General features: G+C 42.6%; 1 protein-coding gene across 1 annotated transcript in view; it reads right to left on the reverse strand.

Annotated features, from left to right (window-relative positions):
• Positions 1–24610, reverse strand: part of LOC145393722 (uncharacterized) — an 848279-nt gene that overhangs the window by 75439 nt on the left and 748230 nt on the right. The window contains exons 71-73 of the mRNA XM_080267765.1: positions 20924–20935; positions 13963–14106; positions 10955–11192 (exon numbers count right to left, since the gene is read on the reverse strand). Of these exons, the coding sequence (XP_080123891.1) occupies positions 10955–11192; positions 13963–14106; positions 20924–20935 (394 nt within the window). The remainder of the gene's footprint in view (positions 1–10954; positions 11193–13962; positions 14107–20923; positions 20936–24610) is intronic.

A 24610-nucleotide genomic window follows, 5' to 3' on the forward strand; every position in this document is an offset into this window, starting at 1 on the left:
ACTACACCTACTCACACAACATAATACCCAACATCTGGAAGCATGGCAATATCATCACTATCCCTAAACCCAACAAAGACCCCACGTTACCCTCCTCACATCGCCCCATCACACTCCTCTGCATCCCCTCTAAAGTCACTGAATGACTGGTACTACAACTAGTCACACCTCACATTCCCCTAGCCCAGTCACAACATGGTTTTAGGCCACTACACTCCACAAACACCCTTCTTACAGACCTCACACAGAGAGTCTACGATGGCATGAATTCAGCTAGGCCACCACACAGAACACTCCTAATCACACTAGACATTAGCAAAGCTTTTGATGCCATGCCCCGCCACAACCTCACAAACAAAATACTCAACACAAACATGCACAATAACACAAAAAGATGGCTGGCAAACTACTTAGCAGGCAGATGTGCACACGTAACATTTGCCGGTCAGTCTTCTAACATCAGAAACTTCACAAACGGCGTCCCCCAAGGATCTGTTTTTTTTTTTTTTTTTTTTTTTTTTTTTTTTTTTTAATAACAGAACGGAGGAAGGAAAAACAAATGGAGAAAAAAAAATAATCCATACACCAGATTACTGGTGTCCTCTGTTCATAAAATATCTGTAACAGTTAGACTTGAAGAGCTGTAGGTTGAAATTTGGAGGAAAACAACTCTGGGGAAGCGAGTTCCAGAGAGATGCAGTTCGGGGAATGAAAGAATTCTGATAGGCAGAAGTTCTGCAATATGGTTGAGTGACATTCCAGTCATGAGCGCTACCAGATGCCCGTGTAGCACGAGGGAAGGCATGGAGAGGTGGCACCATGGACGCAACTTCGTCTGAGCATTTGCCAAAAAAATATCTGTAAAATAATGCAAGGGAGGCAACATTCCTTCTTACTTGCAGGGGAGGTAGTTTATATGTAATGGCAGGGTTGTTAATGATTCTAACAGCTTTATTCTGAATTTTGTCTAGTTGCCTTAATGCAACCTCTCCACAACCATTCCACAAGGGTGAGCAATATTCAAGCTGAGAGCGCACATGACTCTTATAAATTATAGCTAACTGCTCCCCTACACTCTTTAATCTATACATGCACGACGTACCCACACCCCACACACCACAGATACACATAGCTTCCTATACAGATGATATAACACTTACATGCACGCACCAAAATGCAAATACAGCTTGCACACATCATTCAACCTTATCTCAACACACGACATGAATGGTTCACCACAAACAGGCTCAAAATAGCCCCAACCAAATCTACAGTGACTCTTCTCACAAACTGGACAGCAGAACACAGTCACATCCCACACCTCACCATAAACAACACTCCCCTACCACACACACACACACACAAAATCCTTGGTGTAACATACAATACATCAATGTCATTTAAACAACACATCACAAACATTAAAAATAAAATAACACCAAGACTCAATGCTTTGAGGTCACTTGCCCATACAACATTCGGACACAACAAAGAAACTACCACCACAGCATACAAACAATACATACGTTCAGTGATGAATTATGCAAGCCCTGCCTGGGCTTCTAACCTCACCAAAACACACTACAACACTCTACAAACCATACAGAACAAGGCCCTAAAAATAATCACAGGCTGCACAGCTACTACACCCACAGACCACCTACATCAAGAAACCAAAGTCCTCAAAGTCAAGGATCACCTAAACATGAAAGGTACCCAGTTTCTTGCTGCAGTCTCCACAAACCCACAACATCCACTACAGTACATGGCAGCACATCCACCCACACCAAGGAACATGAAAACAACACCCAGCACACGATACCATACACAAATACTGTCATCTCTCCCCCCTCGCCCACCTCAGATCAGCTTCCATAAGCATATCCACACTTAGATCACTTGTCGCTCCATTCAGTCACGTAAAGACAACACACAGCTGCATGCACGGCCTCCTGACATCCACCCTTCTGAATCCTATCTTCCTCGTGAGGACAGGGTCCACCTGGCCAGGCTGAGATGTGGGCACCATCCAGCCCTCTTAAGTTACCAGAAGAGGCTGGATGACTCCGTCGCTGATGCCAGTCCAGGATGCAACACAGCACCCCGTACTATTAAGGACATTATGGAAGACTGCATTGCACACAATCACCTACGCCAACAACACAACATACACTCTTTGAGAGCTCTGTGGGAAAGCCCGGTCTCGGCCATGGCCTTCCTAAGGGACTCGGGGCTGTTCGGCCAGACTACCTAGGGAACAACTACTACTACTACCATACCCAACAAAGGAAGCCTGCTTCCTCAAGAAAGAAAAAGGTGGCTTCTATCATACATGTCTCATCATCAAGCACTAACGGGAGAGGGTAAGATCCATCCCCTGCCCTACAACTATAGAGGTACTGATGACATGCATCCCCTGTACAAAAACACACAATTAAGCAATGATGTAAAAAAAAATAAATAAATAAATAAAATAAAAAATAAAAGGATAGGGTGGGGGGGTCTTCATTCCAGAAGATGGCAATGTGTCATGTACGATTCATCCACAGGCAGGTTACAGTGGTTTCCCAGCAACAGGGCATAGACACAGGTACCTATGGACATACTATGGCCATCTCCTCCCTGAGTCTGTCAGCATAAGGAGGATTGTATGAAAACCCTAACTATGTATCTATATATCTATCTATTGCCAGATGCCTCAATCCCATTCAGGGTGGCCACAAACAAATCGCCTCCACATCGTCCTGTCCCCCGCTATTTCACTGCCCCCCTTCCCAACTCACACACCCCTCTCTCATATACCTCTCCACCCCATCCATCCATCTCATCCTCAGCCTCCCCCTCCCTCTTCCCCCCCCCCACCTCACTCACATACACTCTCTTCATCATTCTTTCACCCTTCATCCTCTCCACATGGCCAAACCACCTCAGTGTATTCCTCCTAACGCTGCCTATCACATCCACATCCACACCACAAAACTCCTTTATATCCTCATTTGTCAGCCTGTCTCTCCATGTGACTCCACAGGCTCCTCTTAAATAACTCATTTCCACTGCCCTCACTCTTGACTTGTGTCCTTCCAGCAACATCCAAGCTTCACTTCCATATGTTAGAGTTGGTATCACAATATTGACATGTAGTAACTTTTTCACTTCCATGCTCACTTCCCTGCTTCTTATCATTGCTTTCAAGGAACCAGCAACCTTTCTTCCCTGCTGTACCCTTTCAAGCACTTCACCCTCCAAACCTCCATCCTTACTCATCACACTACCCAAGTACATAAACGTACTCACATTTTCCAATTCCTCACCATCCAACCTCGTTGTACATTCACTGACTTCACCTCTCTCAAAGACTTTACTCCTCCCTACATTCACCTTTAGATTACGTTTCTTACACACTCTTACAAACTCATCCACCAAGCCTTACAATTATTCTTCGTCTTCACTCAACAACACAGTATCATCTGCAAACAACAGTACAGTGAGTTTCCAAACACTACCCTCTCTCACCAGGGCCACTCCAACATCCACTCACTACCCTCTCTCACCAGGGCCACTCCAACATCCACTACCCTACCTTGTACCTCTTTTATTACCCCATCCATGTACAGATTGAACAACCATGGAGACATGACACATTCCTGTTTCAGCCTAACCTTCAAAGAGAAAAATTCACTCAGTTCACCATCTACACGCACTGCAGCCTTAGCACCATCATACATACTCTTCACAGCATTCAACAACTTCCCATCTACTCCATATATTCTTAATACTTTCCACAATCCTTGTCTATCAACCCTGTCATATGCTTTCTCCAAATCCATGAAAGCCGCATACGATTTCTTTCCCTTCTCTAGAAACTTTTCCACTAAAGATCTAAGAATGAATATCTGATCTACACAACCTCTTCCCTTCCTAAAGCCTCCCTGTTCTTCTCCAACTAACTCCTCTGTTCTTCCTCTAACTCTGTCAATAAGTATCCTACCATACACTTTTCCTATTATACTAAGAAGACAGATGCCTCTATGATTACCACACACTTCTTTTTCCCCTTTTCAACCCTAACTGCAGGCATTTAATCCCGGAAAGGAAAAAAAGTAATAAGGGCAGCAAGGAGAGCCAATGCCTTTGCTACTTCATGTGCATGCTTATTCCCTGTAGTCCCATAAGGACTGACACCTAGCAAAAGGCCTACCACTGACCATGACCTCCAAGGAGGAGAAGCTTTTCTAAAAGCTACTAGAAAAAGGCGTGAGAAAAGTTAAACTGGTCACCCTCAAGTTTCTAAAAATAGTAAAATTAACAGCCTTATGATTAAAAATTAGTTGCAAAGTCATCACAATTGCTGATGGCTCAGTACAAAAAAAAACAAAGGCTAAGGAAGGTAAGATGCCAATCCAGATAAATTCAGGGAAGATGGCTCCAAATCTGAGACAGACCAAGCATGCATAACAGCAAATGCTCTAATATTTGTGATGTACTTTTACTTGTCCAAGAGCAATAGGGTACTGTTATAAAACGATTACAATAAAACAGCTGAAGTAGGATAACAGTAAAAATACCCACGTGAAACAAATAAATAAGAGAGAGAGAGAGAGAGAGAGAGAGAGAGAGAGAGAGAGAGAGAGAGAGACCTTCCTTAGGCACTAAAGCCATGTTAAATGGATCAGTTCCTCAGGCACTTAAGCCATGTTAAATGGATCAGGAAGTGGATGAATTTTGTTCAGAGAGACAGAGACCTTCCTCAGGCACTAAAGCCATGTTAAATGGATCAGGAAGTGCATGAATTTTTTTCATAATAGCTAATGTTACTTTGTTTCTGGGCTCAACCTAGGAGGTAGGGGTACGAGATGACAGACGGCCTATATCCTACAAAAACTATGATATTCTGCTCCTACAAGAAAGTGTTGTTAAAAATGCCTCTCATATGAAGTACGTTGCACACCCTGAATTGACTCAAGTGGGTTAAGTTGCATGCCACTGGTTAATGGCTGTAGGTCCTTACTGTCACCAACCCTTGCTCTGGGCCATGGGTATAAATTCAAAGTTTTCCTTCTCCTTGGACAGCTGCCACCCAAGACTAAAGAGTCCAACCAACCACAGAGAATAGGTTTCATTTGTGTAGGAGAAATAATTTGTACAATACATGTAGTCACCTCAGTCTGGCAACTCTGACTACATAGGTATGGTTGAATTTTCCATTAGGGAGCACTGGACAAGGCCAGCTAGCTATGTATGGTTGAATTTTCCATTTGGGAGCACTGGACAAGGCCAGCTATCAAGTTTTTGACTCATACCTGTGTGGGATGCTGGTAACCACCACCCATCTCCTACCCAATACACTAGGAAATATAAAAGAATCACAAATGTACAACCTAACAAACATGGGAAAAATAAGGCACCTGCTGGGAAGAAAAAAAAAAAAAGTGCTTCCTATGCTGTAACATCCCTATAATAGCCCAGGCAATCAGCAAGGCTTCCATTTATCTATTTATTGCCAGATGCCTTAATCCCACATGGGACAGTCACAAACAAATTGCCTCCAAATTGTAGAGCCCTCTGCCATGTAGCTGCCTTCCAACTCAACATCCTTCCTCAAAAATCTCTCCACTCCATCCCTCTTTCTCCTCCTTGGTCTTCCTCTCTGCCTCACTCACACACATTTTAGTCATTCTCTCATTCTTCACCCTCTCCACATGGCCAACCCATCTCAATTATTATATATATATATATATATATATATACTGTATATATATATATGTGTGGTAGGTGGGGGCGCTCACCATCCACACACGTGATGTAGTGCTGCTCTTAGGTGTCTGCCCTTTCCTCTCCTCCATCCTTCTTTCCATCCATCCTCTTCTGTCTTTCTTTCCTTCATTCTTTCCTCTTTCTTCTGCCTGCGGGTGACTTTGCACTCCCTCTTGTGTCTTTCTTTCCTTCATTCTTTCCTCTTCCTTCTGCCTATGGGTGACTCTACACTGAGTGACAAGCCAAACGGTTTCCTGTACACCAGGAAACCATTTACTACGCTGAGTGGCAACCATATAACCAAATTTTGGCGCCTGGTGGTTTAGTGGGTAATAACAGTGCTCTGATCGGATTGAGCTGGGGAAGGTTTACATCCAAGGGGTGGTTGGGGTTTATTGCTCACGTAATGCCACTCAGGGATGAGTGAGGATTGCCACTCATCTTAAATGTCAGGACCAACTGCCTAGCCCCGGGCTTCTATGCTACTCATGGGGCGACGTAGGATTAGATGATGGATGGATGGATATATATATATATATATATATATATATATATACACTATATCAATCTATCTATCTATCTATATCTATCTATTTATCTATCTATCTATCTATCTATATATATATATATATATATATATATATATATATATATGTGCCCGACTCTGCTCCCAAGGAACAGTACTCCTCTTACACACTATATACCTCCACAACACCTTCAATCACAAATGCATCACCACCACAATGCCCCTTTACTTCCTCATTCGTCTGTTTCTCCCTATATGTAACTCCACATGATAGATTTTGGGATGATTTAATACGTGTAGTAGGTGGTATGCAGGATGATGATAGTGGTTTTGGGAGGGGACTTAAATGGTCATGTAGGTGAAGCAGCACAAAGTTATGAAGGAGTACATGGGGGATGTGCGTATGGTATATGGAATGTGGAAGACGAAAGGATACTCGAGTTTGGGGAGGCAACGGACATGATTGTGTGCAACAAATTTTAGGAAAAGAGACAGTAGGTTAATTATGTATGAGTCTGGGGGAAATAGCAGTCAGATAGGTTATTTTCTGGTTAGGAGGGCTGATAGGAGGTTAGTGAGGGATGTTAAAGTTATAGGAAGTGAGGAGTGTGTGCAGCAGCACAAACTATTGATTTGTGATATGGTGCTTAAAGAACGAGTGATGAAAACGACAACTTATGTACCTAGGAGGAAAGTATGGAAAATGAAAAACCAAGTAATAAGAGATGCCTTCTATAGTGAGATGAGGAGAGTGGTGGCTGAACAGGGAGCTGTAGACAGAGGTGTTAATGAACAGTACAGAACCCTCAAGAACAATCTCTTATAAGTCACTGTTGTAACATGCAGTTGGACAAGAGGACCACCAAGACATAAAGTAACATGGTGGAGGGATGAGGGTGTAGAAGCTGCAGTTAAGGAGAAAAGAAGGCTTTTCCGGGAATGGAAGAAGGGTGGTAGCAAGGAGGAATATTTGGCTGCCAAGCATAGGGCTAGAAGAGAGGTATACAGGGCGAGGTCTGAGTCACAAAGACTTTTACTTGATAACCTAAATCATGGGGAAAGGAAAAATATGATATTTAAGGTGGCAAATCAGATGAAGAGGGATAATCGGGATATTATTGGTGAGCAGTGTGTGAAGAATGATGAAGGAAGGGTAGTGGTGAACAGTGAGGATATTAAAGATGCATGGAGAGAGCATAATAGCTGGTTGTTGAATGAGGAGTTTGACTGGGACAGGGAAGGTTTGGAGCCAGCAGATCCAGTGTTTGATCCTTGGCCTCTGATTGATGCTGCTACTGTGAGTGAGGCAATAGGCAGGATGAAGATGGGGAAGGCAGCAGGTGTGTCAGGGTTGACTGCCGAAATGTTGAAGGCCTCAGGGGATACAGGGGTGAGGTTAGTCACTGACCCGATAAATAGGATTATTTATGAGTGTGTTGTCCCAGATGATTGGCTGAAGAGTGTAATTGTAAATGTGTATAAAGGGAAGGATGATGCCCTGGTAAGAGGAAATTATAGAGGTACTGTATAAAGATTTTAGATCAGATAATGAAGGTAATGGAGAGAGTTTTAGAAGGTATGATTAGAGAAAGAGTGGATATTGATGAGATGCAGTTTGGGTTTATGCCAGGTAGGAGGACCACTGATGCCATATTCATTGTTCGACAGCTTCAGGAAAAATATATTGGTAGGAGAAGGGATCTGTATTTTGTTTTTGTTGATTTGGAAAAGGCCTTTGATAGGGTCCCTAGAGAGGTGGTGAAGTGGGCAATGAGAAAGCTTGGTTTGGAGGAGTGGCTGGTTAAGGTGGTTATGGCTATGTATGTGGGTGCTCGCACCCAGGTAAGAGTGAATGGAGATTTGAGTGATGAGTTTTCCATGAATGTTGGTGTGCATCAGGGGTCAGTTTTGAGTCCCATGTTGTTTATCATGGTACTTGAAGGCCTCTCCTGTGACTTTAGAAACGGACTCCCGTGGGAGATGTTGTATGCTGATGATTTGGTGTTGATTGCAGAGAATGAAAGGGAGGCGGAGGAAAGGTTTAGGAAGTGGAGAGATGGTATGGGGCACAAGGGCTTAAGGGTAAATGCAGATAAAACAAAAGTGATGATATCTAGGGTTGGTGGCGGTACTGTCAAAGACGAAGGAGAGTGGCCATGTGCAGTTTGCCACAAGGGCGTGGGAAGTAATTCTTTCTTGTGCGGTGTCTGTGATAAATGGGTGCACAAGAGATGTTGTGGTATCAGAGGTAGACTGCAAGATAATACTGATTTTACGTGTATGGCGTGTCGGGGAGAGCAGGTGGAGATTGTCAGGCGTGAAAGGATTGAACTTGCTGGTGAGTCTCTTTAGTGTGTGGAAGAGTTTTTTGACATGTTGTGTGCTGGAGGTGGGGCTGGAGCTAGCTCTGTGGCTAGGGTGAGAAGTGGTTGGAAGAAGTTCAGGGAGCTCTTGCCTCTTCTGACATTGAGAGGGCTCTCCCTATGTGCTATGGGGTCTTTGCATGCAGCATGTGTCAGGAGTGTAACGCTGTTTGGTAGTGAGACCTGGGCAGTAAAGGAGGGGGATATTCGCCTGCTCAGACGTACAGAAATGACAATGATTAGGTGGATGTGTAGTGCGTCCCTGCGAGCTAGGTCCGGGGGGACTGGGTTTATGATGGAAGAGTTGAGAGGTAGGATGGGACTGGAGTGCATTGGTGTTGTGATGAGTAGAGGTAGATTGAGATGGTTTGGCCATGTGGAGAGGATGGGGGATGATAATTGGGTGAGGAAAGTGAGATGTGTTAATATTGGGGGTGGGGTTATGAGGGGTAGACCGAGAAAGACATGGGACGAGGTTATTAAGTGTGACTTCAGGGATAAGGGACTGTACAGGAAGGCTGCAATGGATCATGCAGCGTGGAAAGCCGCCATTAGGTGACCAAGGCCAACACAGGCAAGCATGTTGGAGCCTTTAAAAATGAAATGAAATGAACATGATCTCAAATCACTCATTTCGACTACTCTCACTCTTGATTTGAGTCCTTCCAACAGGGTCTAGGCTTCACTTCCAAAAGTTAGGGTGAGGATCACAGTTGTATCATGCAGCAAGTTTTTACGTCCATGCTCACTTCCCAGCTCCTTCGCACTGCTTTCAGTTAACAAGCAGCTTTCTACCCAGTACCTAGTTGTATCTTTTAAGCACTTCATCTTCTAAACTTCCTCCCTTATTCACCACACTACTCAAGTACTTAAATGCACTCACAAACTCCATTTCCTCACCATTCAGAATCACTGTGCATTTTATGACTTTGTTTCTATCAAAGGCCATACTTTTACTCTTTGGTACATTCAATTTTAGATTCTGTTTCCAACATAAACTCAAAAACTCATTCACCAAGCCTTGCAGCTCATATTAATTTTCATTTAACAATATAGTATCATCCGCAAACAACAGAACAGGAAGTTTCTGCACCCTGCCTTCTCTCATTAGAAATACTCCAACATCCACTGCCATACCTAGTACAGTATCTCTTTTATAACTCCATCCATATACATACTGAACAACCATTGAGATATCACACACTCTTGCTTCAATCCAACACTCAGATCAAAGAACAAACCTAATTCACTATCCACATACACTACAGCAGTAGTGGCCTCACAAATACTCTCCACTGCATTCAACAACTTCCCATCAACTCCATATATTTTTTTTAATAGCTTCTACATTCCTTGTCTATCCACTCTGTCGTATACTTTCTCCAGAGAAGACAGAATACATGTTCTTTCCCTTCCCTACATACTTTTCCATAAATATCTTAGAACGAATATCTGATCTAGGCAGTCTCTTCCCCTCGTTGTTGTTCTCCAATTAATTTCCTGTTTATTACAGTAACTCAATTAATAAGCATCCTACCAAACATTTTTCCAATTAATATGAGAAAGCAAATATCCCCATGATTGCTACACACATCTTGTTTTTCTTTTCCTTTGAATAGGTGAACAATCATACCTGACTTCCGATTCTCCAGGACTATACCTTTCTCACAGGCCAATCTGCACATCTTCCACAATCATTCTATCACTACCTCTTCCCCAAATTTCAATATTGCATCACACACTCTATCAATTACTTGGACTTTCCCCCTTTTTGACTTTATTCATTGCTTCTAATACTTCTGTTCCACTGATCTCTTCTTCCCAACTCGCCTCTTTTTTTTTTTTCTCTCAAAAAAAAAAAAAAAAAAAAAAAAAAAAAACGGGGGGGGGGGCATTAAAATGCTCTAAGTACCTTCCACAAAATAACTGAGTGGCCAAGTAATGGAGAAGGAACAGGAACATTACAAACTGCATACAAAAAAGATGAGTGAGAGAAACAGCAGGTTATGAAAAAGGGGAACACTACATCAAGCAGAGAGATGCCAGTCTTGCACTAAGGAACTGTGACATGCACATCACTGGGTAGACACTTTAAATGAACAGACAATGCACCCCCCTTCTCAGTCTTCCAAATCTGGGATGATTCCTCTCATTAGCACCTAAAACTCCTGAGTGGTGAATAAGATGACAGTAAGTTCACTTCCTTTGGGTACCCCCAAGATGGAAGCACAGGGTGCAAAAATATTAATACTGTAAATGGGCATTAATGAATTACTAAACATGCCTACATAAAATGTTTGCAACTTCTTACCTCTGGTATGTCACGAGCATCACAGCGCAGGAGGATAGCAACTCGGACTGAGCCAGGCCTGAAGGGGAAGGTACTGATTGCCTTCATTGCTTGCAGAAGAGTAGCTTGTGAGCGCTGGGCCTGAGGGGGCTGAGTGATTCTGATCTGGGAGGCAGGAGTGAGAAGGGATGCACCTCGGGTACGGTATACTACATCACCACCACCAGAACCATACCCCAGCACTGCTAACTGTATGTCACTGTTAAATACAGAAATTTAAATTGGTTAATAATAATTAATAATTATAGCAAATTGGTTAATAATAATTAATAATTATAGCAGTACAGTCTTAATAAGCAAGCTGATGAGAAAATATATACTGCACATTTCATCATGTTACAACAAGAAACTCTGTAAATATGTTGCAAAAATGAAGTATGGTTACAACACATAGAGCACCTCTTCATTTTTAAACAGGTATCCATGGTAGATGCTCTGTGCACTCTCTAGAGGGGAAAAAAAAAAAAAAAAAAAATCACTTCATTTGCTACCTCAGAACTAACACACATGATGTCAATAAGTGATCAACATTTGATGAGGCTATCCTGACTTACCAACATAATTTGCCATAACAACTGCTCTCCAACTTATAAATTTAATTGGCTTCAAAAGCTGGTCTGTGATTCACAAAGTCTGTAAGTCAAAATTCAATAATACCTGAGGCTGATAACTATGTAACTCTATGCTTTTTAAGTTGCTGAAGTGGTAGCTTATATCAGTAAGGCATTACGAGTAAATACTGCGGAAGGTGGGGACGCCCATCATCCACTCACTTAGTGCAGTGGTACCCTATTCTTTAGGGTAGCTCTACATCGAGTGGCAAGTCAAATGATTTCCTGTAAACCAGGAAATCATTTACAACACTGGGTGGTAACCTTATAACCAACCGACACGTGTTCCCTACGTGAAAGCAAGTGGGTTGGCAGAGGGTTAGTGCCCCTCCCCGGAAAACAACTAACTAAAATTAACAACAACAAGCCTCGGACCACGACTGACCAAAAGATGACGACTAAGGACCAAACAAAGGACATGATACAGATGGCGACATGGAATGTAGGAGGTGCAAATGATGAGGTGAAAGAAAGAGAGATTATCCAGGTGCTAGGGGGTGCGAAAGTGGATGTCTGTGGATTAACTGAAACGAAATGGAGAGGTGAGAGTGTAAGAGAATGGGAGTATGGATGGGGTATATGTGCAGGAGTAGGTAAGAATGAGGGCAGAAGGAGTGTGTATTGTTGTGAGTAACAGATGGAAGGAGAATATAAGAGAGTATGGATCAGCTGGCTCATGGATTGTGTGGGTAAGACTGAAAATTGGACTACAAATGTGGACGATTGTGTGCACGTATGCCCCAACGCAAGATTGTGCAAGCAGTGTGAGAGAAGAGTTCTGGACAGATGTGACAGAGCTCTTGTTTGGCGAGTCACAGCTCGCAAATGGGACTATTTTTTCCCTACAGCAAATCAATTTTATATCCATGTTGCCTATTGGCGAGGAGAAAATACATCCACTTCAAAACCCAGTAAACTACAAAATAAGTAAATCTCACTTAAATGAACAAAAAAGCACGTTGTGATCGATTATTAAGTCTTTCCTTGTCACCACTGTGAATGTTTAAAATCTCATTATATGATTCTAATCATCACAATGCCTAAATAAATAAATATATTTATTGCTCATAAAATATTTCAGCCCGTAGGCAGTTTGGCTACTAAAATTTTTTTTGGCTCATAAATCTGAAACATTAGGAGCCAAATGGCTCACAACCATCAGCAGTTAGCAAGAGCCCTGTGTGGAAGTGTGCATGGAAAAGCTTAAAAGGAATGAGAGAGTGTTTTTGATTGGTGATATGAATGGTAAAGTATGGAATGTGAAGGTGGATGGAATAGTTGGTGTGTGGGGTGTGCCTGCTGAGATAGATGAGAATGGCAGTGCTTTAGTGGACATTTGTGCTGGGAGGGGGTTGGTGATAGCCAATACCCTCTTCAGGCACAAAATGATCCACAGGTATACATGGCGAGTGATGAGAAGGGTGGATGGTGAATTGAATGAAAGGAAGGCAATGACTGATTATGTGTATGTGGATGAAAGGATGTGAAGATGTGTAATGGATGAAATGGATGCAAGAGCATATAGAGGCTGGGGGAGTGGACTTTCTGACCACCACCTCAGAATCAAGGTCCAAGTAAAATGGAGAAACAGAAGAAGGGAAGAAGGGGGGGAAGGAGTAGATGCAAGGAGAGTGGAAAGGTTACAAGAGGATGAGAAAAAGGCAGAATATATGAGAGAAGTAGAGAAACGATTGGGTAAATATGCATTGGAGCAGATGAGGGATGTGGAAAGTGAGTGCAAGATATTCACAGAAGAAATATGTGCAGCATGTGAGGTGGTGTATGGGGTGAAAAGAAGACGAAAAGGGGGGCAAGGAACAGCATGGTGGAATGAAGAGGTGAGACAGGCTGTGACACAAAAGAAAAAAGCATATAATAAATGGACGAGAAATAGGGGCATGGAAGAAGTTGAGAGATGGAAGAGAGAGTTATATGTAGAAAGGAAGCGAGAGGTGAAAAGATTAGTGAGAGAGAGTAAGAAGAGAGTGGATGAGGAATTTAGAAGGAATTTGAGTGTCAAGTGGAGGGAATGTAAGAAAATGTTCTGGAAAGAGGTAAAGAGAGTGAAAGATAAAAATGGTAGATTATCCATATGTTACCCCTACAACCAATACAGCTGTGGAATATGCACAAATTACCAATTCCTAACAATACAGTAAGTTCTCTTTAGAATTAAATTTTTAGGTATTAAGTTTAAAATAGCCAGAGAATGATTACCAACTCAAGTTCCACCGCAACCTGTAAAGATGATCTGCCAATTTCCCCCAATTTACAGTACCAATGGTTCAGAAAAAGCTCATTTTTTAAAAAACATTCCTGACTTATAATGAGGACTGTTTGTCAATAACAGTCTCTTACCTTATATTTTTGGCACCCGCAACCCTTGAAAGAACTTGGGGCAGGGGGCGGGCAAGCTGATGGTATACGAAAGCATCGCAGGTGTCCTCGCTCATCACTACCACCACATCCAGTTGAGGTTCCACAGACAATGGCTCCAAGTAGCTAGGTACCACACCCTCCTCTGTTGCAGCCAACATCACAAATCATGTCAGGCTCTTGAATCTGATTACTATTATTATTTTTAGACATTTTTCCTACTGTGTGAAAATTTCATTCACCACCAAAGAGCCCCTGGTGATAAATGGTCTAATGAAGTCTACATGTAACCCCTTTATTTAAACACACACACACACACACACACAAATCTGTAAATATATATATATATATATATATATATATATATTTACAGGGAGGTCCTGAAGATATGAGCAGTTAGGTTCCACTTGGCATAGTCGTATAATGATTTCTCATATATCGAAACACGTAACTAATGGTAAAATATTGGTTGAGTTCAAGGATCCCATCAAAGGTAAGTATTCAAGCTAAAATATACGATACCAAACACAACAAACATATCTATATTACCGAACTGTAGAGAAAGCAACCTGAAAGAGCAAATGGTAAGCAAATAACATAACTGCACATTTATTAAACATATAAAACATGCATATCACTCATCTATAGGTGGTAATATTGTGTTGGAGGAGGGAAGCTGGCCTGGCAGTTGTCAGCTGAGCAGCGCTGCCAGATTCCCAAACCCACATTACTGTACCCAGCACATTAAAATTATCGCTCTTTCATCAAAATGATCGCACACATAAGTAAGGGCATTTCTTCACATAAATCGTTAATTACTGTGGAATTAATACATTTATATGTGGAGTGATTAATTAACGTTATTGAATGGAAGTGAAGCTTGGATGCTGTTGGAAGGACAAAAGTCAAGAGTGACAGCAGTGGAAATGAGTTATTTAACCCGCCCCATCCCAACGTTTTCTAAGCAGTGGTATGCCCCAGTCCCGACATTTTTGAACCTTTTTTTTTTTTTGGCTCAAACATCCACTTTTGTTGAGAAACATCGAAAATTCATAGAGAAATTGCTCACCTGAGGTTTAAAATACAGCAAACTCGCCCGGAACACATTCTCGCCGAACACGCTCGCAATTATACACGGTTAGTGCTGGGATATGTATAAGATAACGTAAGATTAAAGAACCATTACGAAAACTATATATTTATGCAAGAGAGGCCTTTGATTGGCCAAATCCTCGAACATCAGCTCAGCACGCACGGTTTGTTTTGATCATGTGATGTGTTTCGCTGTACTGCTTTTCCTCAGTGCTGTATTTGTAAGTTATATATTTACAGTACTGTTCTGGTAAGTTTATGTGCAAGTTAAAGTATTATTAAATAACGTTCAAGCAAGAAATAAAGTCTTATAACCAGTTCTCTGATAGGCATCAGAATATTATCTTTTTTATTTGTTTGTTAAATATTTGCTGTACTGCTTTTCCACAGTACTGTATTTGTAAGTTAAATATTTACTATTTTGGTATGCACTTGTAAGGTAAAGCACTTAAAGAAAGTTAAAGCATTAACTAAAGCCTTGTAACCAGTTATAGATTACACATGATCGGTGGGTTCCAAGACAATTTGCCATCATGTCAATTCCCCGTCAAAACATGAACGATTTCCCATCAGGACAATTCGCACCCTGTATGATTCCCCGTCATTCTACAAATATATTAATTAATCAATACTTTTATAAATATACTTATTATTAATTAATCAATACTTTAATAACTATATTTCAAGGGGATCCATCAAAGTCTATGTTGTCTTGTTATTGTTGTGACGGTGAACTGGCTTGACAGCGAATAGTCCTGAAACCATTTTGCTCCCTAGATTCCCTAAACGTGGTATTTTGCAGTTATCTGCCATTGGTAATCAATATGAAGCACTTAAAATGGTTAGAAGGTTTATTTAATGTTATAACTTACAAATACAGTACTGCACAGCAAAACTTCAACATACAAATACGTAAACACAAGGCAACATTCCGACGCCGACTGGATTCGGCATCGGAATGTTGCCTTGTGTTTAGGTATTTGTATGTTGAAGTTTTGCTGTACAGTACTGTATTTGTAAGTTATAACATTAAATAAACCTTCTAACCACATAAAGTACTTCATACTGATTACCAATGGCAGATAACAGCAAAAGACCACGTTTAGGAGATCTAGGGAGCAAAATAAGGAGTAGTTAAAACTTACGCGGTTTCGCGCCGAATGCGCCATGTTAGGAACGAAACCCACGCGTTGGGGGCGAGCTTGCTGTACTCGATTTAGGTACGAGTACTTCCTTACCTGACTGGGTTTTCTAACAGGCTGGCACCAAAGAAAACGAGTTCTATGAGAGGGTAACTATTTTATCCACTCATAAACAGTATTTATTTACTTGGTACGAATTTATATGTAGTACAAGAGTATATTGGTTTTCAAACAGTAATATAGGCATTATAAGCATTGTTTCACTCACTAACTCATCACCATTCATGACCTTTTTTTTCCCACATTACCTGATCATCATTTCTGACTGTTTCTTCCTCTAATGCTATGTAAACTTTGTCCTCCACATTGTCATCGATTGGGGAATCACTCTGGCCCTGAATGTCTTTATTGGCCAGGTCACTGGTAACAGGTGAATTGCCGAGACAATGGCGTGCAGGGGGGGGGGGAGAGGTTACGTGGTGTAAGGCATTGTCCCTGCTTGGCATCTTGTAGAGGAATAGAGGAAGGTGTCCCGTGTATACGTGCCAAAAATCACTCGCAAAATCACTCGCAAAAATTGAAAATTGTGTAAATTAGGGACCTTGCAATGATACCGCGTTAATTCACGTCGCCGGGACATGAGTGCACATCATGTGTGGACGTTAATTCACGTCGCCGGGACGGCACGGGTTAAGAGGAGTCTGTGGAGTCACATGGAGAGACAGGCTGACAAATGAGGATATAAAAGTGTTGTGGTGTGGATGTGGATGTGACAGGAAGTGTCAGAAGGAACACACTGAGGTGGTTTGGCCACGTGGAGAGGATGGAGGGTGAGAGACTGACGAGGAGAGTGTATGTGAGTGACGTGGAGGGGGGGAGAGGGAAGGGGAGGCCGAGGATGAGATGGAGGGATGGAATGGAGAGGTACCTAACCTAACCTATATATATATACATATATATATATATATATATATATATATATACCCCTGGGGTTTAGGGGGGTTTCAAGAATACTCCCCCAGTATCCCTGCTTGTTGTTATTTTATTTATTTATTTATTTTTTTATGCAAGGAAGAAGGAACCAAAGGCCAGGAGCCAGGGTGGGTGGTGTCAGTGCCCCACCCCATAAAAAGACGTAACTAAACAAGCGAACAAAGCGCCTCGGACCAGGATGGACCATATTTTGACGACCAAGGAACAGACAAAGGACATTCTAAGGATGAGATCGTGGAATGTGAGAGGAGTGAATGATGAAGTGAAAAAAAAAAGATTGTTCGGGTGCTTGAGGATGCAAGAGTGGATGTATGTGGACTGACTGAAACTAAATGGTAAGGTGAAAGGGTGAGAGAATGGGAGTATGGTTTAGGAATATGTGCAGGAGTTAATGAGAATGAGAGGGCAAGAGAGGGAGTATGTACGATGATAAACAAGAAGTGGAAGGAGAATATAAGAGAGTATGGAACAGAGGGTGCAAGGATTGTACGGGTGAGGACTGGGCGATTGTATATGCGTATGTGCTGACAGAGGACTTAGTGGCAAGAGTGAAAGCTGAGTTTTGGGCGAGTGTAGAAACATGTATGGATAAGTCTGAGAGGAGCTAGAGAGTGTTTTTGCTTGGAGACACGAATGGCAAAGTTGGGAATGTACAAGTGGATGGAGATGTTGGTCAGTGGGGTGTGCCAGCTGAAGTTGATGGGAATGGTAGTGCTTTGGTGGACATCTGTACTAGTAAGGGGTTGGCAATAGCCAACACCTTCTTCAGGCAAAAGATGATCGACAGGTATACATGGAGAGTCACGAGGAGGATGGACGGTGAACTTGTTGAACGAAAGGCAATGATAGATTACGTGTGTGTGGATAAGCAAATGAGAAGACTAGCGTTGGATGCAAGAGTGTGGAGAGGGTGGGGGAATGGAATCTCGGACCATCCCTTAATGATGGCCAAGGTATGGCTGCAAAGACAATGGGTGAAGAGACGAAGGGGAAGACAGGAGGAAACAGCTCCTGTGAAAAGTGGAGAAGTTGTAAGAGTGTGAGATGAGAAAATGGCAGAGTATAAGAGCACAGTGGAAGAAAGATTGGGAAGGTATGTGTTAGAGCAGATGGATGGGGTGTAAAATGTATGCAAGATATTCACAGAAGAAATAGGCACAGTGTGTAAGGTGGTTTGTGGAGTGTGGAGGAGATGCAGGGGTGTGCAAAGGAACAGCATGGTGGAATGATGAGGTGAAATGAGCTGTGGAACAAAAGGAGGAGGCATATAGTGACTGACTAGAGAATACAGGTAGGGGAGAAGATGAGAGAGAGAAGAGAGAGGTATATGTGCACAGACGAGATGGGTGCAGTGTGCAAGGTGGTTTGTAGAATAAGGAGGAGATGCAGGGTGTGCAAGGGACAGCATGGTGGAATGATGAGGTGAAACGAGCTGTGGAACAAAAGGAGGAGGCATATAGTGACTGGCTAGAGAGTATCAGCAGGCAAAAAGAGAGAGAAGAAAGAGGTATATGTGAGCAGAAGAAGCGAGGTGAAGAGATTGGTGATGGAGAGTAAGAAGAGAGTAGAAGAGTTTGGGAGGAATCTGAGTGTGAAATGGAGAGAGAGTAAGAAATTGTTTTGGAAGGAGGAAAAGAAAGTAAGACAGTGTGAAAGGGGAAATAGGAGAGGAGTGAATGATGGGAATAATAGATTGTTGGTAGAGAAGAGAGGGAAAATAAGGTGATGGAAGGAGCACTTTGAGGATTTGTTGAATGCAAAGAGTGAAAGCAGTGCGAGTATAAGTGGTTGGGGAATGGCTGGGAAAAGAAGAGATGAGAGGAGGGATGAAGAGATCAGTAGGGTGGAAGATGGGAAAGGACTCAGGAATAGACAAAGTGTGTAGTGAAATGCTGAGGAATGGGGGTGAGATTGTTGTGGAGCGGATATGGAAGTTGTGTAAATTGACCTGGGAAGAGGAACGGGTTCCAGTGGACTGGAAATCAGGTATAATTGTTCCTTTATACAAAGGAAAAGGGGAGAGAGAAGTATGTGGTAACCATTGAGGTATTTGCCTTCTTTGTGTGACTGGAAAAATATATGACAGAATACTTATTGATAGGGTTAGGCATATACCCTTGGAGCTAGTTGGCGAAGAACATGGGGGATTTAGGAAGGGAAAAGGGTTTGTAGATCTGAAATTTGTTCTAAGATGTTTAGTGGAGAAGAATCTAGAGAAGGGAAAGAAAGTGTACGCTGCCTTCACGGACTTGGAGAAAGTATATGACAGAGTAGATAGGCAAGGTATGTGGAAGGTTTTAAGAATACATGGAGTGGATGGGAAACTGATGAGTGCTGTGAAGAGTATGTACAAGGGAGCTAGTGCTATGGTGTGAGTGGATGGTGAGCTGTGTGAATTCTTTGATCTAAATGTGGGACTGAAACAGGGATGTGTGATGTCTCCATGGCTGTTTAATATATTCATGGATGGGGTTATAAAAGAGGTGCAAGGCAGGGCAGTTGATGTGGGGGTGGCTCTAATGAATGAGGGCGAGACGTGGAAGATTCCGGTGTTGCTGTTTACTGATGATGCAGTATTGTTGAGTGAAGATGAATGGGAGTTCCAAGGTTTGATGAAAGAATTTGGAACAGTGAGTAAGAAAAGGAAGCTGATAGTTAATGTAAACAAGAGTAAAGTTATGGTGTTTGAGAGGAATGAAGTCACAGAATGCACAGTGAGGTTGGATAGTGAGGATATGGAGAATGTGAATGCATTCAAGTACTTAGGTAGTGTGATGAGTATGGATGCAAGTTTTGGGATGAAGTGCTTGAAAGTGTACAGCAGGGAAGGAAGGTTGTTGGCTCTCTGAAAGCAGTGATGAGAAAGTGGGTGGTGAGTATGGAAGTTTAGAAGCTATTGCAAGATAGTATTGTGATCCTTACACTGACATATGGAAGCGAGGCATGGACCTTACTAGAGGGGAACAAATCAAGAGTGAGAGCAGCAAAAATGAGTTATCTGAGAGAAGCATGTGGAGTGACATGGAGGTACAGGCTGACGAATGAAGAGGTGAAAGAACGTTGTGGGATGGATGTGGATGTGATGGAGAAAATTAGGAGAAATACACTGAGTTGGCTTGGACATGTGGAGAGAATGAAGAATGAAAGCCTGACTAAGAGGATGTATGTAGATGAAGTGAAAGGAGGGAGAGGAAAGGGGAGACTGAGGATGAGATTGAGGGATACAGCTGAGAGGTATATGAGGGAGGGGGGACTGAGTTGGGAGGAGGGCAGTCAAAATGGATGACAGTGTGACTTGGAGGCATTTTGTCTGCGGCCACCCTTTGAGGGATTAGGGCGTCAGGCTATTGACTAATAGAGATAGATAGATATATACAGTGAGTGCTAATATAACACGCGATCCTATAACGCAAAATCCACATATGGGAGGCAAAATTTGATGTCCAAATACTGTATTGTCTATCTATCTATCTATCTATTGCCAGATGCCTCAATCCCGTTTGGGGTGGCCACAAACAAATCACCTCCAAGTCGCCCTGTCCCCCGCCATTTCACTGCCCTGCTCCCAACTCACACCCCCCTCTCTCATATACCTCTCCACCCCATCCATCCATCTCGTCCTTGGCCTCCCCCTCCCTCTTCCCCCCTCCACCTCACTCACATACACTCCCTTCATCAGTCTTTCACCCTCCATCCTCTCCACATGGCCAAACCACCTCAGTGTGTTCCTCATAACACTTCCTATCACATCCACATCAACACCACAACGCTCCTTTATATCCTCATTCATCAGCCTGTCTCTCCATGTGACTCCACAGGCTCCTCTTAAATAACTCATTTCCACTGCTCTCAATCTTGACTTGTGTCCTTCCAACAACGTCCAAGCTTCACTTCCGTACGTTAGAGTTGGTATCACAATACTGTCATGTAGTAACATTTTCACTTCCATACTCACTTCCCTGTTTCTTATCACTGCTTTCAAAGAACCAGCAACCTTTCTTCCCTGCTGTACCCTTTCAAGCACTTCACCCTCCAAACCTCCATCCTTACTCATCACACTACCCAAGTACTTAAACGTACTCACATTTTCTAATTCCTCACCATCCAACCTCGCTGTACATTCACTAACTTCACCTCTCTCAAAGACCATCACTTTACTCTTCCCTACATTCACCTTTAGATTCCGTTTCTTACACACTCTCTCAAACTCATCCACCAAGCCTTGCAGCTCCCCTTCGTCTTCACTCAACAACACAGTATCATCTGCAAACAACAGTACAGGGAGTTTCCAAACATTATCCTCTCTCACCAGGGCCACTCCAACATCCACTACCCTACCTTGTACCTCTTTTATTACTCCATCCATGTACAGATTGAACAACCATGGAGACATGACACATTCCTGTTTCAACCCCACTTTCAAAGAGAAAAATTCCCTTAGTTCACCATCCACACGCACTGCAGCCTTCGCACCATCGTACATACTCTTCACAGCATTCAACAACTTCCCATCTACTCCATATATTCTTAACACTTTCCACAATCCTTGTCTATCCACTCTGTCATATGCTTTCTCCAAATCCATGAAAGCCGCATACAACTTCTTTCCCTTCTCTAGAAACTTTTCCACTAAAGATCTAAGAATGAATATCTGATCTACACAACCTCTTCCCTTCCTAAAGCATCCCTGTTCTTCTCCAACTAATTTCTCTGTTCTTTCTCTAACTCTGTCTATAAGTATCCTACCATACACTTTTCCTATTATACTAAGAAGACAAATGCCCCTATGATTACCACACACTTCTTTTTCCCTTTTTCCTTTGTACAAGGGAATAATTATACCTGACTTCCAATCCTCCGGGACTCTACCTTCCTCCCAGGCCAATCTGCACATCTTCCACATCCATTCTACTACTATCTCTCCCCCACGCTTCAGCATTTCACCACACACTCCATCAATTCCTGGGGCTTTCCCTGATTTAACTTTCTTCATTGCTTCCACAACTTCTATCCTACTGATTTCTTCCTGTCTTCTCACCTCCCTCCTTCTCCCAGCCATTCCCCAGCCACTTATACTCGCATTACTTCCATCCTCTACGTTCAACAATTCCCTGGGGGTAGGGGGGTTTTTCAAGAATACTCCCCCAGTATCCCTGCTTGTCGTAAAAGGCGACTAAAAGGGTTGGCAGAGGGTTAGTGCCCCTCCCCGGAAAACAACTAACTAAAAAAAACAAACAATAAGCCTCGGACAAGGACTGACCAAACGATGACGACCAAGGACCGGACAAAGGACATTGTAATTGGAACCTGGAATGTAAGGGGAGCGAATGATGAGGTGAAAGAGAGAGAGATTGTCCAGGTGCTTGAGGATGCGAAAGTGGATGTATGTGGAATAACTGAAACAAAATGGAGAAGAGAAAGTGTGAGAGAATGGGAGTATGGATGGGGTATATGTGCAGGAGTAGGTGAGAATGAGAGGCCAAAGGAAGGAGTATGTATAGTTGTGAGTAAAAGATGGAAGAGGAGCATAAGACAGTATGGATCAGTTGGGTCAAGGATTGTGTGGGTAAAGTTGAAAGTTGGAATACAAATGTGGGCGACTGTGTGTGTGTATGCGCCAACGCAAGATCGTGCTAGAGGAGTGAGAGAAGAGTTCTGGACAAATGTAGAAGTGTGCATGGAAAAGTTTGGAAGGAATGAGAGAGTGTTTTTGATTGGTGATATGAATGGTAAAGTTGGGAATGTGAAGGTGGATGGAATAGTTGGTGAGTGGGGTGTGCCTGCTGAGATAGATGAGAATGGGAGTGCATTAGTGGACATTTGTGCTGGAAGGGGGTTGGTGATAGCCAATACCCTCTTCAGGCATAAAATGATTCACAGATATACATGACGAGTGATGAGAAGGGTGGGTGGTGAACTGAATGAAAGGAAGGCAATGATTGATTATGTGTGTGTGGATGAAAGGATGCGAAGATGTGTAATGGATGCAAGAGTTTATAGAGGCTGGGGGAGTGGACTTTCTGACCACTACTTGGTGATGGCCAGAATTAAAGTTCAAGTAAGTTGGAGGAATAGAAGAAGGGAAAGACGAGAGGAAGGAGTAGTTGCAAGGAGAGTGGAAAGGTTACAAGAGGATGAGAAAAAGGCAGAGTATAAGAGAGAAGTGGAGGAACGATCGGGCAAATATGAATTGGAGCAGATGGGAGACGTGGAAGGTGTGTGTAGAATATTTACAGAAGAAATATGTGCAGCATGTGATGTGGTGTGTGGAAGGAAGAGAAGACGGAGGGGGGTGCAAGGAACAGCGTGGTGGACTGAAGAGGTGAAACAAGCTGTGGCACAAAAGAAGAAAGCATACAATGAATGGATGAGAAATAGGGGTGTGGAAGAGGTTGAGAGGCGGAAGAGAGAGTTATATGTAGAAAGGAAGAGAGAGGTGAAAAGATTAGTAAGAGAAAGTAAGAAGAGAGTGGATGAGGAATTTGGAAGAAATTTGAGTGTAAAGTGAAGAGACTGTAAGAAAATGTTCTGGAAAGAGGTGAAAAGAGTAAGACAGGGTGGAATTGAAGTTAGCAGGGGAGTGAAAGATAAAAATGGTAGATTACTATTGGAGAAGGGAGAAAAAGTGAGCAGATGGAGAGAACACTTTAAGGAATTGTTGAACGTAGAGGATGGAAGTAATGCGAGTATAAGTGGCTGGGGAATGGCTGGGAGAAGGAGGGAGGTGAGAAGACAGGAAGAAATCAGTAGGATAGAAGTTGTGGAAGCAATGAAGAAAGTTAAATCAGGGAAAGCCCCAGGAATTGATGGAGTGTGTGGTGAAATGCTGAAGCATGGAGGAGATAGTAGTACAATGGATGTGGAAGATGTGCAGATTGGCCTGGGAGGAAGGTAGAGTCCCGGTGGATTGGAAGTCAGGTATAATTATTCCCTTGTACAAAGGAAAAGGGGAAAAAGAAGTGTGTGGTAACCATAGGGGCATTTGTCTTCTTAGTATAATAGGAAAAGTGTATGGTAGGATACTTATTGACAGAGTTAGAGAAAGAACAGAGAAATTAGTTGGAGAAGAACAGGGAGGCTTTAGGAAGGGAAGAGGTTGCGTAGATCAGATATTCATTCTCAGATCTTTAGTGGAAAAGCTTCTAGAGAAGGGAAAGAAGTTGTATGCGGCATTCATGGATTTGGAGAAAGCATATGACAGGGTGGATAGACAAGGATTGTGGAAAGTGTTAAGAATATATGGAGTAGATGGAAAGTTGTTGAATGCTGTGAAGAGTATGTACGATGGTGCGAAGGTTGCAGTGCGTGTGGATGGTGAACTAAGTGAATTTTTCTCTTTGAAGGTTGGGTTGAAACAGGGATGTGTCATGTCACCATGGTTGTTCAATCTGTACATGGATGGG

The sequence above is a fragment of the Coenobita brevimanus genome, chromosome 25 (assembly GCF_032717465.1).
Source record: "Coenobita brevimanus isolate Jiangsu-jjx chromosome 25, ASM3271746v2, whole genome shotgun sequence".
Lineage (NCBI taxonomy): Eukaryota > Metazoa > Arthropoda > Malacostraca > Decapoda > Coenobitidae > Coenobita > Coenobita brevimanus.